This window comes from Leucopleurus acutus, assembly GCF_964270905.1.
Source record: "Leucopleurus acutus genome assembly, chromosome: 20".
NCBI classification, from domain to species: domain Eukaryota; kingdom Metazoa; phylum Chordata; class Mammalia; order Artiodactyla; family Delphinidae; genus Leucopleurus; species Leucopleurus acutus.
In genome coordinates, this window is record NC_139162.1 from 29,377,172 (window position 1) to 29,393,381 (window position 16,210).

The 16,210-nt window shown below is 50.9% G+C and overlaps 1 protein-coding gene across 1 annotated transcript in view; it reads right to left on the bottom strand.

The window, feature by feature from the left end:
* Positions 1 to 247: 247 nt before the first annotated feature.
* The window catches only part of IRX6 (iroquois homeobox 6), a gene marked incomplete at both ends in the record, with an annotated part of 124,623 nt that continues 108,660 nt past the window's right edge, over positions 248 to 16,210 (bottom strand). Inside the window, one exon of the mRNA XM_082862989.1 lies at positions 248 to 720. Within this exon, the coding sequence (XP_082719115.1) occupies positions 248 to 720 (473 nt within the window). The remainder of the gene's footprint in view (positions 721 to 16,210) is intronic.

Sequence of the window (16,210 nt, forward strand, 5' to 3'; positions counted from 1 at the left end):
GCCCCCCTTTGCCAAATCCCGGATACTAGTCAATGTCCTTACTATTTGCAAAGGGGGCCCATTCCAGCGGTTTGCCAAAGCACCCCCCGCGCCCCCCGCTGTGTCCCGAAAGTTGCCAAATTGGGCTTCTCTTACCACAACTCCTCACCCCCTCCTCCTGCGAACCAGACCACCCCAGGCTGTTTGCTGAAGCCCCTCCCCCACGCTGTGTGCCCTCCGTGGCGATGGGGGAGGGGTGGCCCTTCCTCTACCTCCGAAGTTTGTCTAAACTCGGTTGGATGAAGCTCGCTTCGGAACTCACCACAGCCAACTCTTTGTCCGTTTTGGGGGCGACATCTCCAGGAAACTTGATGATGGGCGACGGCGCGGCGGTGGCGCGGCCCAACAGGCAGCCCAGGACGCAGAGCGCCCGCAGGGGTCCGGCCAGCGGGCCCCGAGCCACTCGCGCCTCGGTCATTGCGCTCCCGGGCCCCGCGCGTCGCCCGGGGGGTTGCTGGCTCGGTGCGTGTGGCCGCGTCGCCGCCTGGCTGGCGCCTGCTCCCCCGCGCAGCGCTGCGCCCCCAGGGGCTGTTCGACTCGGTCTCCTCGGCTTTGCCCGGCTCAGCGGCGCATGGTCCGGCCCCCAGCCCTCGCCGCCGCCGCCAGCTCTCGCCGGTCCTGGCAAAGCCTTTGTATGTTTAAAGCCCCAGATGCGTAGCTCCAGCCACCGCCGGAGGAAGTCTGGATGCAGCGGAAACAAGGGAGGGCAGCCGCCAGATGTGGCCGGCTGGGCTGGGAGGGCGCTGGCAGTGCGTCGCCGGGTGGAGGGGGAGCGCTCAGGCCCGCCCCTCTCCGCCCCTCTCCGCCCCACTCTCCCTCTCGCCCTCCTCCTCTTTTCTCCTTTCTTTTCCTTTCTCCGCCTCTTTTCCCCTCAGCCAGAGCTTTGGGCCTCTTCGAGAACCATCAGTGCGGCGACCTTCCAACCTTTACTCCCCAATCCGGGCGCAAAACCTATGGAACCTCTGCTGGGAAACATCTGGCGCGACCACTCTAGACACTTGAAGTCCTGAGGCTGGAAAGCAGCGGTTCTTGGAGGGACACACGGCGGGGGGCCGGACGGCCTGCACTCCCAGGGGTGTAGGTCAGAGATGGGGAGGAAGGGTCAGGAACAGATGATCAGCTGCACCTGTAGATCGTCAGAGAAGGAGATTTTAAATGATTAGAGATGGAGACAGAGAGATGAGAGAGATAGGCAGAAATGGGAAGAGATACAGAGATGGAAACAAAGTGAAGGCCCCTCCTTCCTCATCTCCCTCCTCCCTCCCACTCCCCTCCCTCCTTCCTTCCTTCCTTCCTTCCTTCCTTCCTTCCTTCCTTCCTTCCTTCCTTCCTTCCTTCCTTCTCCTTCCCCTCTTCTTCCTTCTATGACTATTTAAGCATTTACTTGGCCTCAGGCATAATGCTAGGTGCTAGATAAACACTTGGAAACCCAGCAGTCCTGGTCTCTGTCCCTGGGGAATGTCCCCTTCCTCCCTCAGGAAGGAGAATTCATTAGGTGCTAAGCTGTGATGGGGAACTCCAGCAGGTGTGGGAACACCTGACCTCAGTCCCTAAACTAGTATAGGTGGTCAGGGAAGGCTCCCTAGAAGAAGGGACTTCTGGGCTGACACCTGAAGAGCTACAAGACTTGAGAGTATTGGGGTGGGGGGAGGGATGTGGAAGGCACAGTCTAAGGAGCAACATTTACAAAGGTCCAGAGATGAAGGACAGCAAGAGGCACTGGAGAAGGACGTTCCCTCTCTCTGAAAACTGGGGGGGAGGGGGGAGGGTGAGGAGATGGGACTGGGGGTCGGCAGGGACCAATTTGAGGAGAAGAGTCATGGGCTGAAAGGGTCAGCAACAAGCTGCCTGCGAGGGCCTTGGAAGTCAGGGTGATGAATCTGGTCTGTATCGTAAGAACCAGAAAAGCTTCTGCAGCTTGGGTGTCAGTGGGTTTCAGAGGAGTACAGGCTTGCCTGGCAGGCATGTGCTGCTGGCTGGCCAGGAGTCAACCTGAAAGGCACCCCTTGGGAAGGACTTCGCTCCACAGGAGGAGCCCAGCCCAGCATCCTGACCCAGGGAGAAGCCTTGGCTATTTGGGGGAGGGTGAGTCTGAGGTCAGTGGGAGAGGGGGTTGCCTCCTGGCTAGGCCCCATTTGGCTCAGGTCCACATCCTCTGGATAACCAGAGAGCCAAGTTGGAGAGCAGAGAGCTAGGAGTGAAAATGGAAAAAGTTGTCTCACTGAAGCAGGGCTTACAAACTCGTGGCCTGTGGGCTGAATCCCGCCTGAACAGCACTTTGAAACTTGGGACACTTCATCTAAAAATCTGACTTTCTGGTTTCCTTTCAGAAATCCCCCCAAATCTGGCAATACTGGGTGCTGATGTCCACATGGCAACAATTAGCTGAGGCATGTACTTTGGTTTGCCACAGTCCCCACCATTCTCTATTGCCTTGCATGTGACTCAGCTCAGTTTTGCTCATTTACATCACTTGTCCCATTTGAGGTTTAACATTTTCCCGAAAACCTTTGTAAGACATTGGGCACTTCTGGCACAGGGCAGCTGTGCCTGTGCCTCTTCACAGTCTGTGTAGTTTTGGCATTCCAAGGGCATTGGTGCCCAGTGTAGGTGCTCGGTGTCCATTTAGAGATGGTGACAGCTGCAGAAGCAGGTGTCCATTGTACCCAGCAGAGCAGTGGCAGCGCCCAGTAGTGACTAATGCCCAGGGGACCAGGAGATCATAGGCAGCATCTAGTGTAAATGAACTTGTTGGCGAGTGCATGCGATGCACTCCAGGACCCCTGTGTATCCCTTTAGCTCTCTCTGCCTTGGCAACCTGCCATGGTCACCCTGGGAGCCATGGTAACCCCGGGAGCCCCATGGTGATGTGGCAGAACCACAAAATGAAAGCAACCAGTCCCCCTGTAGACTTGGTAAGTGGAAAAAGAAACTTTGACATAATACTATAAACCACTGACATCTGGGGATACAGTTGGTATTGCAGCATCTTTCAGCCCATACTAATACAGGTAAAAATTGTGGGCCCCCCCGAAAGGTATGTTCTATTCCTAACCGCCAGTACCTGTAAATGTGCCCTCATTTGGAAATAGAGTCTTTGCAGATATCACCAAGTTAAGATGAGGTCATACTGGATTAGGGTGGGCCCTAATCCAATGACTGGTGTCCTTATAAGAGAAGAAATTTGCACACAGAGACACGCATGTGACCATGGAGGCAGAGTTTGAAGTGACACAGCTGCAAGACAAGGAATCCCAAGGACTGACAGGAGCCCCAGAAGTTGGGAGAGATGAGGAAGCATTTTTCTCTAGAGCCTTTGGAGAGAGCATGGGTCTGACAACACCTTGATTTTGGACTTCTAGCCTTCAGAATTATGATAGAATAAATTTCTGACGTTTTAAACCACCCAGTTTGTGCTACTTGGTTACAGCAGCCCTAAGAAATTAATACAGGCTTCAATGAAGTGACACCAGGATATGGCATCGGTTTCTGCCATGCATTCATTTATTCATTCATTCATTCAGGAAAACTTTAATGAACACTGTTCCAGGTGCTGGGGTACAGCAACATCAAGATAAAATTTGTATTGATGAAGAGGGAAAACAAGGATGGGAGATACCAAACAAGAGAAGACTGAGCCCTGGGGGAGGTAGTGGCCATCTGTTGCTTATAGCTTCCCAAGATCCTGTCCTCCTCCTTTTGGTAGCAGCCCCTTAATTTTCCTTTGAGGAAACCTCCTCTAAGCAATTCTTGGTCTATGAGGTTCAGTGGATGTGACCTACCTCCTGGATCGTGGGTCCATGTGACCCAGGCCTGGCTAAAAAGCAGATCCAATGTCACTGGCTAGATGCTGGTCCAGAAGGAGGCTTATGAGTCCATTGGAGCCCATGAAAAGTAATTCTGGGACGTTCACTGGAGGTATTTGGGATGTAGCCTACACTTTCAGCTATAAATGGTATGATGCAATGGTGGAGGAGCCCTTAAGGACAGAGGCTTCCTAAGATTGAAACTACACCAAAGAGAACAGAAATGGTGACGCTGAGCTCCTGCTGGCATCGGCTGAACTCCTGGATCCAGCCCTGCCTGCAGCCAATGTATCCTGAGCTTTTTAGTTTGTGAGTCTATATAGCCTCTCCTCCTAACTTTGTATGTGGTTTCTTTGTTTTTTGCTTAAGTCTGTTTGAGTTGAGTTTCTGTTGCTTGCAACCTGAGATTCCTGACTGATACAGTGAAAGACTTAGCTGAGAAATCAGCACCAGTCAGATCCTCTGCCTGAGGTCACAGCCCTCCCTCATTTTGTCTCTGTCTCTGGTCCCAGGGACATCTGAGAAGCAGTCCTGGGGGCACAGGAGTGTGCCAACACACTCCATCCTAGAGGAGCATAGCAGGACCTTCTCTGGGGCCAGGGAACTCCAGGTACCTTTTGGTTTCCTGCTGGGACCCCAACCCTAGGCCCAGGCCTATAGATTCCAAGCCATGTCCTCTCCATACAGTCAGGAGCCCAGGAGGGAGCAGAAGGCACTCTTGCAGGAGGCTAATTCCAGGAGTGCTTAGTGAGGAAGGGATTAAATACAAAGTGTGCGGGTGGAAGGTGGGGGGGACTAATGGGCCAGAAGCAGGACTGTGATCATCTGGCCCAGAAGGTTGACCGGAGGGCACAGTTATGGGAGAGCAGGTGCCTTTAACGAAACGACAGCCCAAGAGACCTCCTGCCCAGGGATCCAGGAATAAACACCCTCCTTTGTTCTCTTCCTTCCCTCCCTCCTTTGCGGGGCTCCCCAGCGCGGGAGGAGCGGGCCCCAGCAGTCCAAGGGGGAGGGAGGTGGAGCGCCACCTGGAGGAGCAAATGGAAATTGACCAGCACGCCCGCCATCTCCTCCCTCCTGCACTTTTTATCTGCAGCTAAGCTGGCTTTCTCTCTGTTCCTGAAAGATGGCAACCCTCTTGTGACAGCCATAGATTTTCTTTCAAGGAAGAACATGCTGTTCAGTGGCAAAGAGTGCAGTGAGCTGACTGCCTACAGCTGTAGGAATCAGCCCGAGCTTTTGAGCTTACACCGTGCTCGTTCGGCCAAAGCCCCAGATGATGACTGAGCACATGGGGTACCAGGGCTCCAGAGCTCCCCTCTGGGGCCGCTTGATCTTTTTGGAGGAGCTGTCTTGGAGGCTGAGACTCTCTGCCTCATCCTGCTTCCCACTCTTTTTCTTTCTCTGGTTTTATCCTCCAAAACTCCTTGAACTCCTGACCCCATCCCAGAATGTACTTCCTGGAGGGCCCAACTGACCTGCCTGTCCTCTTGGCCTGCAAGTCTTCTCATCTGTTAGGTCTCAGCTCAGATGCTGCCTCCCCAGGGAAGCCTTCCTTGACTGACCAGCCACAGACAGGATCCACCCCCTGTGTTTTTTCCTTCCAAGCAGCTACAGCTGTCTTGAAACAATCTTGTTAACTTTAATTTCTTGTTTGATTATTGACTCCTGTACTGTGGCCCTAGTACCTGGAACAGGGTTTGCATATAGAAGGTATTGAATTAATACTTGTCAAATAAATGGTTGAGTACGTTAATGAATCAGCCCTAGATGTGGGGAGATGGAAGGGCAGGCCCAGTGAGCAGAGGTGGGAATGGTGTGGTGGTCCCCAAGTAGAAAGAAAGGCCAGAATGAGCACCCGGGGCTCTGACCTGGAGTCATTTTGGATGACTCAAAACTCTGGGGCTTCTCTTGTGTTATAAAGACACAGGTGGCCATCCTAAGTCGTGGAGGTCAGGTGAGAACAGATTGCTTTAGGTTTTGGAGAGCCGCAGGGCAGAGTTGTTAACTTGTAACCGACAGCAGGAGAAACTCAGGGTAGATGTCAGGTAGACTTCCCAACAGTGAAGAGAAGGAATGAGGCCTTAAAGGGTCCATAAGTTAGGCTGAGACAACGGCTTCCCTAAGGGACCTCGGGGAGACAGAGGACAGGTGAAACCCTGTTTGGCCTAACCTAGACTAGTTGAGTGGACACAAAGACCTGCAGACAGCAAAACGATCTTGACTAGGCTGAGAAAGACAAGTGGGCCATCGACTTCCGTCCTTGTCATCCCCACCTTGCCCATCGGCCCTCCATTCCCTCGCCACCACGCCCACACGGGGTCTCTGAGTCTCCGGGTCACTGCCTCCCCCGGGGCTCTGCCCCTGCCCACTCCCCCTGCCTTTGCTCTTGTCTAGATGCGTGGCTTCTGGCCATGATCGTCAGGACAGAATGTAGTATTGGCGCAGCCCTTGTTTGTGCCTGCTTGGCCCCCATTCTCCTTTCTTGTGCACAGCACACTGGGTTCTCATTTGGGAAACCATACCTTCCTCCCACGTGGCCCAGGCCTGGCCAGTTGGAGTATCCAGCCCTTGGGGCACAGGAGCCACTTGCCAGCTTCTATCTGGAGGGTAAATCCGGTCTCACAGTGGGGGCAGAAGAAGAAGACACAGACTGGGGGGCACTACTTTAGACCCTGGATCCAGCTTTACCTGAAATCATCTCACCTTGGATTTCTTAGTCTGAGGAACCCTTTTAGACTTCATCTGATTTGGGGTAGCATTTCCGTTATTTGTACCTGAAATTGTGCAGGGGAATCCCCGTGATACCTGGGAAGGCTCACCACTGAGGTGCTTCTGCTGGCAGGATGCAGCCCCGGGGTAAGCGTGTTCAGTGGATGAGACTGTGATGATATCGACTTGGCTGTCTGTCTGCACATCGCCAAGCCAGGCAGAGAACCCCCTTCCTCAGCTCCTGCGGGTCGGTCTTCCTGTGCAGGCGCCACGCGGTGAAAGAGATGGCAGAGTGCAGATCTGCCCCGTGGGCTCCAGGGCATCTGCGAGGAAGGGTCTACATTCCCACCGCTGCTTGAATGGCCCTGAGAAGCGTGGGTTACAGGTAGGTGGATGGAAACCAGGCAGTGAGCTCCCTGTACTTGTACTTGGACATGTTCAAACAGGCTTCCCCTGCCTCCCCCCACCCCATTCAGAGAGGCTGCAGAGAGGAGTCCTGAGTGATACCCTGCTGTGGGTGCAGTGGTGTCCACATATTTGTCATCACAGCCTTTGCAGGCTGCCTTTCTGTGGGGTGGGAGGCCACGGGCGGTCCGGGGAAGGGGAGGCCCAAATCGGAGCATAGTCTGCGGTTATGGGGCTTGCCCGAGCACTCAGGGTACCCCAGATGACAGGCAGGTATAGTAGGGGGGAAGAAAGAGAAAAGGAATTAAGAGGCTGTCAACTAAAGAAAAGACTAACGAGCATGTCAGATCTGCACGGATCCTTGAGAAGGTCTGATTACACCTTTCAGTTTAATGCAAGTCACCACTGGAAGGGAACCTGAGTGCTGACTGCACGTCAGGCACTGGGCCAGGTCTTTTATGGGCGTTGAATTCCCACGGTGCTCTTTTGACACAGGTCACATGGTTAGCATCTCTGATTTACAGTGGAAGAAATGAGGCAGAGAGAGGAGGACTTTGCTAAGGTCATTGCATGCAGCATCAGCACCAGGATACCCCTCGGGGCTCTCTGACACCAGGGTCTTTGCACCCAACCACCACACTACATGGACACCCTGGAGAGATGGGGGAAACGGAGGCACACAGGAAGATTTGCCCAGGCCACACAAGGGAAAGAAAATGAGCCACCCCCAGGGGCTCAATTTGTTCCAAGGACTGAGTGAGGCAGGCACCTTCACACAGGTCACTGTACTCAGTCCTCCCAATGCACTTGTGACTAGGCTACGAATATGAGGGGAAAATGAGCCCAGTGAAGGCAAGTAGCTTGACCAAGGACACACAGCATATAACGCTGGAACCTGAGTCTAGTGAGTCTTTCGCCCATAGCAGCTGCTACTCCCCCACCTGCTGGGTCCTGTCAGCCCAACACCCGAATCCCACTGTCTTCCACCTCCTTCTAGCACCCCTGCAGCCAAACCTCCCCCTGCCCTCTGCTGCCCTCAGCTCACCGGTTTCACCCTTGCTCAGGGGTATTCTCCAAATGTCCTCCCTCCATGACTCTACCCTACTTGTAAAACCAGCTCAAAACTCACCCCCAGGGAGCCCCTGCTTCAGAGCCCTTGTTCTGTAACTACAGTCAAGTGCTGACTATGACTTACTGACCCTGTGACTCCAGATGCCTTCACCTCATGGAGGAGCTCTCTCTTTTTTGTCCAGTAGCCATTATAATCATCTCTCAGGGCTGGGTATAGAATATGTTAGTGTTTATGAAATACTTAACACAGAGTCTGGGGAATTCCCTGGCGGTCCAGTGGTTCGGACTCTGTCTTTCCACCGCAGGGGGCAAGGGTTCGATCCCTGATCAGGGAACTAAGATCCTGCATGCTGCACAGCCAAAAAAAAAAAAAAAAAGTATATACAAAAAGAACATTAAAATAAAAGTCTGGCATGCGTGCAGTAGGCACTTAATAATTGATCACTGTAATGACTGTGCTCCCCACAGGGCTCATCAAGCAGGCCTCTGTGTGTGTGTGTGTGTGTGTAGGTGGGGTGGGGAGGGTATCGGCTCAAGTGATCAAAAGTCTTTGTTGAGCACCTACTGAATGCAAGGCCCTTATCCTGGGGCAAGTGCCAAGACGGGCAGACGGGGTTCTGATGGAACAGGCGGGGTTGGATGTTCATAACTCTGAAATAGAACTAGGTCTCCCCTGACCCCAGATCTCCATCTTGGGGCTATAACCCACCTCAGCAGGGAAGTTTGTACCTCTCAAACCACTGGTATAGTGAGGCCAGGCTATCCTGCACCCAACCCCGCACCGTGGAGGAGCGGCTCCTTCTGCAGACGGGCTGCGCCATCTGGTGGCCACTGTTGGTGAAGCAGCCTCAGGGCTCGGAGCCCGCTGGGTTAGACCGTTATTTAGGCTTGTGGCTCTATCTAGTGGCATTACTGAGCAACCACACTCAATCAGCTTCAACCTCAGAAATCACCCGAGGAGGTTCGATAAACACTCCAGGACTCCACTTAAGAACTAATGAGCCAGATTTGGGGGACGTGGTTCTGAACTCAAGGAAATTTACGTTTGAGAAGCAGGACCGTAAAGGGACTTCTACCAATGTATTTGTACCTGCTCCCCGCCTGTTCAGTAATAAAATCATCAACCTACTTCATATATGAGATTCTCATTTTCTCATTTAAAGGGGAGGAAACCGAGGTCCACAAAGTGGCAGTCACTCACCCATGACCACACAGCGAGCCAGAAGACATCTCCCCTCCCAGCTCTAGGGCAGGAAGGAAGCATGTTTGCCATCAGGAGACCTGGCATCTGTTACCTGCTATTTGCAAATAAATGAAGGGCTCGGCCAAGGTGAGCTAGATCACTGTGGCAGGATCTCCCGGCCGCTGGTCTTATGATGCTGCAGTGTGTTTGTCTGTTGGATTATTACTATAACTATCTTGCTTGCCTCTTCTTCATCCTGGTTGGCATGAGGGTGGGATGGGACACTGATCTGTCAGGGATAAGGACACAGAAGGTCTAGAATAGGAAGAACTTGCATTACGATAATGTCAGGCTCTGCCCTAAGCACCTTCTATGTATTAGTTCATCTGATCCTACAAACACGCCCCTGAGAATATATTATTCTGATTATCCCTTTACACAGAGAGATATCCCTTTGCACAGAGGAAACTGAGGTACAGTTAGTGAGCACTGCCCCAGGCAATCTGTTCTGGGCCCATGCTTTTAGCCAGGGGCCATCCAGTGCCCCAGAGCAGGTAAGGTTTGGCTTCTGCATTTTTGAGGACATCAACATCTTCTCTCTGATCATCCTTGGCCAAGCAACCTTCTCTGTCTGGGTCTCTTTGTCCTTATTTGTTTGTTTCCCTGGTAAATGTTTATTAAAGCCTTGCACTGGGCACTGGATATACAGCAGTGATTAACTACAGTCATTGCTCTCATGGTGCTTACATTCTGGTGGCGGGGGGTGGGGCGGGACAGACAATACAAAGCAGACAAATTAATAAACTAATAAACAAGGTAATGTTCGATGGTTGGAAGACCTGTGAAGATGGGATTGTAACAGGGAAGAGCAAAATCTGACTCCACGTTGGCTCTGTTTCTTTTACTTTAACCTTTGCTTTTCGTTGCTTTTGTTATTATAATCACTGAAAGGATGCTGTCTATAGCTGTAAACATACATGATGGCCTGCCACAGGAATCCCTGCCCACCTGTGAATGGCTGCAGAAAAGAAGAAATTAATACATCCCCTCCCTGATGTGGGCCAAGAGAGGAGATATCTTGCAAGATTAATGGCCATTTTACTTTACTTCCTCCCCTCCTCCCCCTCTCTGTTCTATAAGAGAAACTGGCATCCAGACCCCTGATAAGATGATTTTTGGGAGACAATAGGACTCGGTCTGCCAGCTTTCCAAATAAAGTCATTATTCCTTGTCTAAACACCTTGTCTCCCGATTTATTGCCTGTCGTGTGGTGAGCAGAGCGAGCTTGGACCCGGTAACAGGATCAAGATGATCTGATGGGGAAAACTTGAGAATGGGTGGTCAGGAAGGGCCTTTCAGAGAAGCTGATGTGAGATCTGAGTCCTGAAGGATGAAAAGGAACCAGACATGTGCAGAACCAGGGGCAGGATGTTCAAGGCAGAGAAGATGGCAGGTGCAAAGGCCCTGTGGTGGGAGCAGAGTGAAGGACACATGAGACATTCATGGGTTTGGTCTGCAAACATCTGCCCATCCCCTTTTTGGGGATACTTCTCTCCTTCCACTGAGGACAGTGTTGCGGGGGAACTTCTCTCTTGCTGGGAAAACAGACTGGGGTACCTGCCTTCCCTTTTCAGAGGTCACACGGGTCCTTGGTGCCTTCTTGGGCCAGGCTCCTTCCTCTGGGTATACTTCCTCTGTTACAAGCAGGGGTGGGATTGTGATCTGGGCTCAGCCAATGGGACACTCAGGGAATCTTGAATGACATAAATATAAACAGAACACTGGGAGCCCAGGCATGCCAACGGTGGGGTCCCTCGGACCTGGTGTTCCCATCTTGGTGCCTGCCCTGGTTGTCTAGCTTTTGCCACCACGGCTATTATTATTCCAATAAATGCCCACTTGTTTTAAGTTAGCCAGCATCAATTTCTGTTGCTTGCACCCAAATAACCCGAATGAAGCAGTGTAGGAACAAAGGGAGAGGAAGCTGGGGACAGATCCTGCTGTTTGGCCAAGCTAAGGAGTTGGCCTGTGTCCTGATGACTATGGGATCCTGTGGGTTCCTCTGACACTGCCCTTCTGAGATCTCTTGATTACGTGCAGGTGGCTTCTTACCTGCAGGGATGACCTTTCTTCTACCAACCCTCATCCAGAATTTCTCCCTTCCCCACCCAAGCCAGGTCCCTACCCCTCTCTATGATTAGCAAGCAGCTGCCCTCAGGCAGAGAGCAGAAAGCCAATGGCTTTGAGCTTGAGATGATTTATCTGTTTCCTGTGCCCCCCCCCCCACCCACAAATGGTCCCTCCATGGCTTAGATAAATGCCTCTAAGACTTTATCCCCTGCCACATTCCAGTGAAAGCAAAGTCAAGTGAGAAGGAAGGAGAAATGGGCAATCAGAACATCCTGCATATTATAGGATCCAGGGAGGGCGCTCAGGAGGGGGCCAGAGAGCCCGAGGTTGAGCCGTGGCCCCAGAGCGCCTCCTGCCCTTGAATTCCAAAGCAGCAGGAGCCAATCCCTGTATCAAACAGCCAGCTGGTGACCCCAATCCTTCTGCCCCAGCGGTAAGCTCTGGCTATCGTTTTTCTAAGAATACAGTCAATCCCCTTTCCTGTGAGTTCCACCCCATCCTTCACCCTCGGGTCAGCGAAACCCTTCAAAGAGGAAAACCCACAGCTCGGCTTTTGTCCGCTGCCCTCCCAGCTGTAGCCCAGAGACCCGCAGGCTGGAGTCCCAACTGTGATGCCCAAGTCAGTCTCCAGCTCCATGCCCATGTCCCATCTCCACTCTCATCAAACTCAACCGGTCCTTGGCCTCCCCCTTCGGTGATCCGCACTGAGGGGTTGATGGGGAGGTCCCTGACCCCTCCTTCACCTGGTGGAGGCTCCTTGTCACGGAATCCAGGAGAGACTTAAGGGCGGAATTGCAGGCAGGCAGCTAGGAGGGATTTCAGGAAGGCCTGGAAAATGGCTGGGGGTTTCCAAAGTGCACGTGTGGGCAGTGCCCCAGGCTCCTGAGGGAATATTCATTTTTCATGCACAACCTGCCCACATCTGTGGGCAGGTTGCTTGGTGATCTCTCCAAGCCTCAGTTTCCCCATCTGTAAGACATGCTTACAATTTTGCGACCTCAGGGGGTTGTTCTGAGAGTTTTTATTGAGAAAACACACAGAATGTACTTAGTACGGTGCCTGGAACATAGTAAATGCCCTCAAAAATGTTTGTTGCAGAAACAAATGTAGCCCAGTTCCAGGTTCTCTGAAGCCCCTGCACCTCCACGAGACTGTCTCCACCTCCACGAGACTGTCTCCATTTCTTCCCTGACGACAATATTTCTGTTCTTTGATCCACATCAACTTCTTAATCACTTTGCAAGGATGGGAATGAGGGAAGTAAAACATGCCCGAAAAGTCCTTGAAATTATTGCCATTCAGGGATCAGAAGACGAAGATTAGTTGCCTGTCTCTGTCTCACAAACAAATTAACCAAGTGGCAGCTTTTGGTGCCAAATATGATTCTTGTCGAAAGGATTAGACGTAGTAAATCCAGCTACAATATACTGTGATCGTGTGTGTGCGTGTGGGGTTTTCTTAAAAGCAAATCTGCAATAATCGTACATTTACAACTAATAAATTGGGTCCTTTAATTCCTCTGCAGTAAGCCTTTGAAATATAATCTGTCATTTCAGACTTACAGAACATGACTTTTCATAATTATAATTCTCCAGCACACATGACTACTTATAATTAAATTCACTTTTAAGAAATCCAAAGCTTTTTGTGTGTGTGTGGATTATCTGTTTGTCTGATGTCATAATGGTAAAATGAATGTCTAATCTGTTGAATAAATTTGGTTACTTCTTATATAAAAAACATACTCTGCTATCAATCAAAACCTGGAAAGATAAGATGGTGAACGAAGTATACACTATTTCTCAGCAACAGGCTTAAACAAAGGCAGAACAAACCCAAGCATGTCTTCTCATCCCTGCCACCTTTTAGGGCTGCTAACCCCATAGAAGAAGAACGTTTGAAAGCGTTGAGAAAACCCAAATGTTAAATTATGGCCAAATGATCTGCTGGAGACCCATAAATTTTGAAAGGCAGTTGAATAAAAGCCCCAGAAAACAGACCCGAAATGGCCCCAAATCAGTGAATACGTGACAGAAACATACAGACCCATAAAAGGAAGGATAACCACACAGGAAAAGATAAGCAGAGAAAGGAAATGGGAACCTTGAACTCAGAGAAACAGACACAGCATTTGTGGTCTACAGGTACCATCTTGAGCTTTTAATAAAGAATAGCCTAGAAGCTATGTTGCAGTTTTGCAACTCTTGACATAAATGACTTAATGTTTCATTCTTCAGCCAAAGACCAAGTCTGGATGCACTTGTGGAAGTGTGTGTTCCCTCCTCGTGCCTCCAGAGAAGTAAACACTGCCTCAGAGTTGGGATTTCAAGAATGACAGGACAGTTTTCCCCATCAGCGGAAATGTCCTCCCAGGTTGATACCTCTGCCTGAGGTCCAGGAGATCACTGCCAAGGTAACAATTTTTCCTGAGAGATGCTACTTGAACGAGAGTCAAATATTTAGCATGAACCTGGGTACCTTTTGAGAGGAAGGGCTCCCTGGGAGAAGAGCCCACCCAGAGTGCCTTGCAGTCCCATGGAGCCTTAGATCAGCCCGTATCTTCAGGCCCTGTCTCAGGTGTCTCTTCCCTCCTTCTGGGGAGGCATTTATGGAGACATTGCTTGTGGTTATGGCCCAGGTGGGGCACAGGGAGGAAGTTGTGGCAGACTCAGGCAGGTGAGCCTATTAAGACCAGCTTAATAGGTGAGCCTATTAAGACCAGCTTAATAGGTGAGCCTATTAAGACTGAGGTGACGTCAGCACAAAGGTTAGCATTGGCCTTGGGCCTGAAATGAGGTTAAGGACCAGACCAGAGGACTTCCCTGGTGGTACAGTGGTTAAGAATCTGCCTGCTAGTGCCGGGGACGCGGGTTTGAGCCCTGGTTGGGGAGGATTCCACATGCCGTGGAGCAACTAAGCCCGTGTGCCACAACTACTGAAGCCTGAGCACCTGGAGACTGTACTCTGCAGCAAGAGAAGCTACAACAGTGAGAAGCCGGTGCACCACAATGAAGAGTAGCCCCCGCTCGCCACAACTAGAGAAAGCCCGCGCACAGTAACAAAAGAACCAGCGCAACCAAAATAAATAAATAAATAAATAAAATAAAATTTATTAAAAAAAGAAAGAAAGAAAGAAACAGACCAGAAATGGTCACAGATGACAGCTTCAAGTATCAAAGAAGAAGCCTAAAGAAGGGAAGGCATGAGATCAAGGTCACATGCAGCTTAGGAGCCAGGATAGGCCTCAAGAACGTGACTTTGGGGACTTCCCTTGTGGTCCAGTGGTTAAGACTCCCTGCTTCCAATGCAGGGGGCATGGGTCCGATCCCTGGTTGGGGAACTAAGATCCCACATGCTGACTTTTGATCCTTGGTCTGTGCTTAAAACACACGCGTGCGCGCACGCACACACACACATACACACACACACACACACACACTATTATTTAAAAACTATATCTGGCTGCCTCCCTCTGTCAAGTCAAGATAAGACCAGAATGGGGCTGGAGATAAGATTGGAGTTGGGGGTAGACTTATTTCTATCACATTCCCTTATACCTGGGAGCATTACTGAATATTCACTGGATGGATGCACGGATGGATGGATAGATGAATAGATATGTGAATAAATGGTTGGATGGATAAATGGATGGATGGACAGACGGATGGATGGATGGATGGATGGATACTGAAATTAAAGAAGGGACAAAACTGAGGCCTAATAGTTTCCTCCTAGGACTGAAGGCCAAAGTTCATCCACACAAATGCTTTATTTTGGTCATAGAGGTGACCCACACAAGGGCTTTAAATATTTAAAAATGTTAAATATTTAAATAATAAGTAGCCACTACAAAACCAGGAGATTTCACTTAAAAAAATACAGATTTCTGGATTTTCTTGAAAAAAAATCAGAAGATGTGGTGACACGCAGCTTGCATCCCACATATAAACAATCTTGAAGCTGAGTAGCTGCTGCCCCTTTCAAGGGGAGACTGATTTTGAGAGCACCACAATCCCCACCACTCCCTACTACCCTGCATCTTCCCCACATCCTCAGTTATGTCCCTCGTCTAGCCCCATAGGTATCTGCATTTTCATCTTCTGAGTTAAAAACATCCCTGTGTCGCTCCTGTTTCCCTTGGTTCACCGATGCTGCCCCAGTCACTCTGAGGCTGTGTTTCCTCACTTTCCTTCCCCCTGCTCTTCCACCCCGCCCCTCATTCTGCAGTTCTGGGCTACGTACCCAGGTGATGTTAACCCCTGCCTTCTAACTCGGGCAACTCAAGATACAGGGAAGGCTCAAGCAGGTATCTGCAGCCCACCTCCCTCCAGTCTCCCGAGGGGATGGTAAAGGGTCTGGACAAGGGCTCCCCCATGGCAGAGAAAAAGGGTGGGTCGAGTGTTTGCTCTGAGTGGACAAGCAGGCAGGCTTGCGGGAAGGAACAGCCTACCATCCAAAAGTGAAAATGGAATGATTCCCGAAAAAGTCCCCAGTGCACTTTTGTATTTCATTGACTTTTTTTTTTTTTTTTTTTTTTTTTTTTGCGGTACGCGGGCCTCTCACTGCTGTGGCCTCTCCCGTCGCGGAGCACAGGCTCCGGACGCGCAGGCTCAGCGGCCATGACTCACGGGCCCAGCCGCTCCGCGGCATGTGGGATCTTCCCGAACCGGGGCACGAACCCGAGTCCCCTGCATCGGCAGGCGGACTCTCAACCACTGCGCCACCAGGGAAGCCCATGTAATCTTTTTAAATCTGAAAATTTCTGAATACTGAAATACATCTGGCCCCAACAGTTTCAGATAAAGGTTTGTAGTCTTCTACTCAAAACCAGGAAGTATTTTTAAGGTTAACTTAATCTACGTCC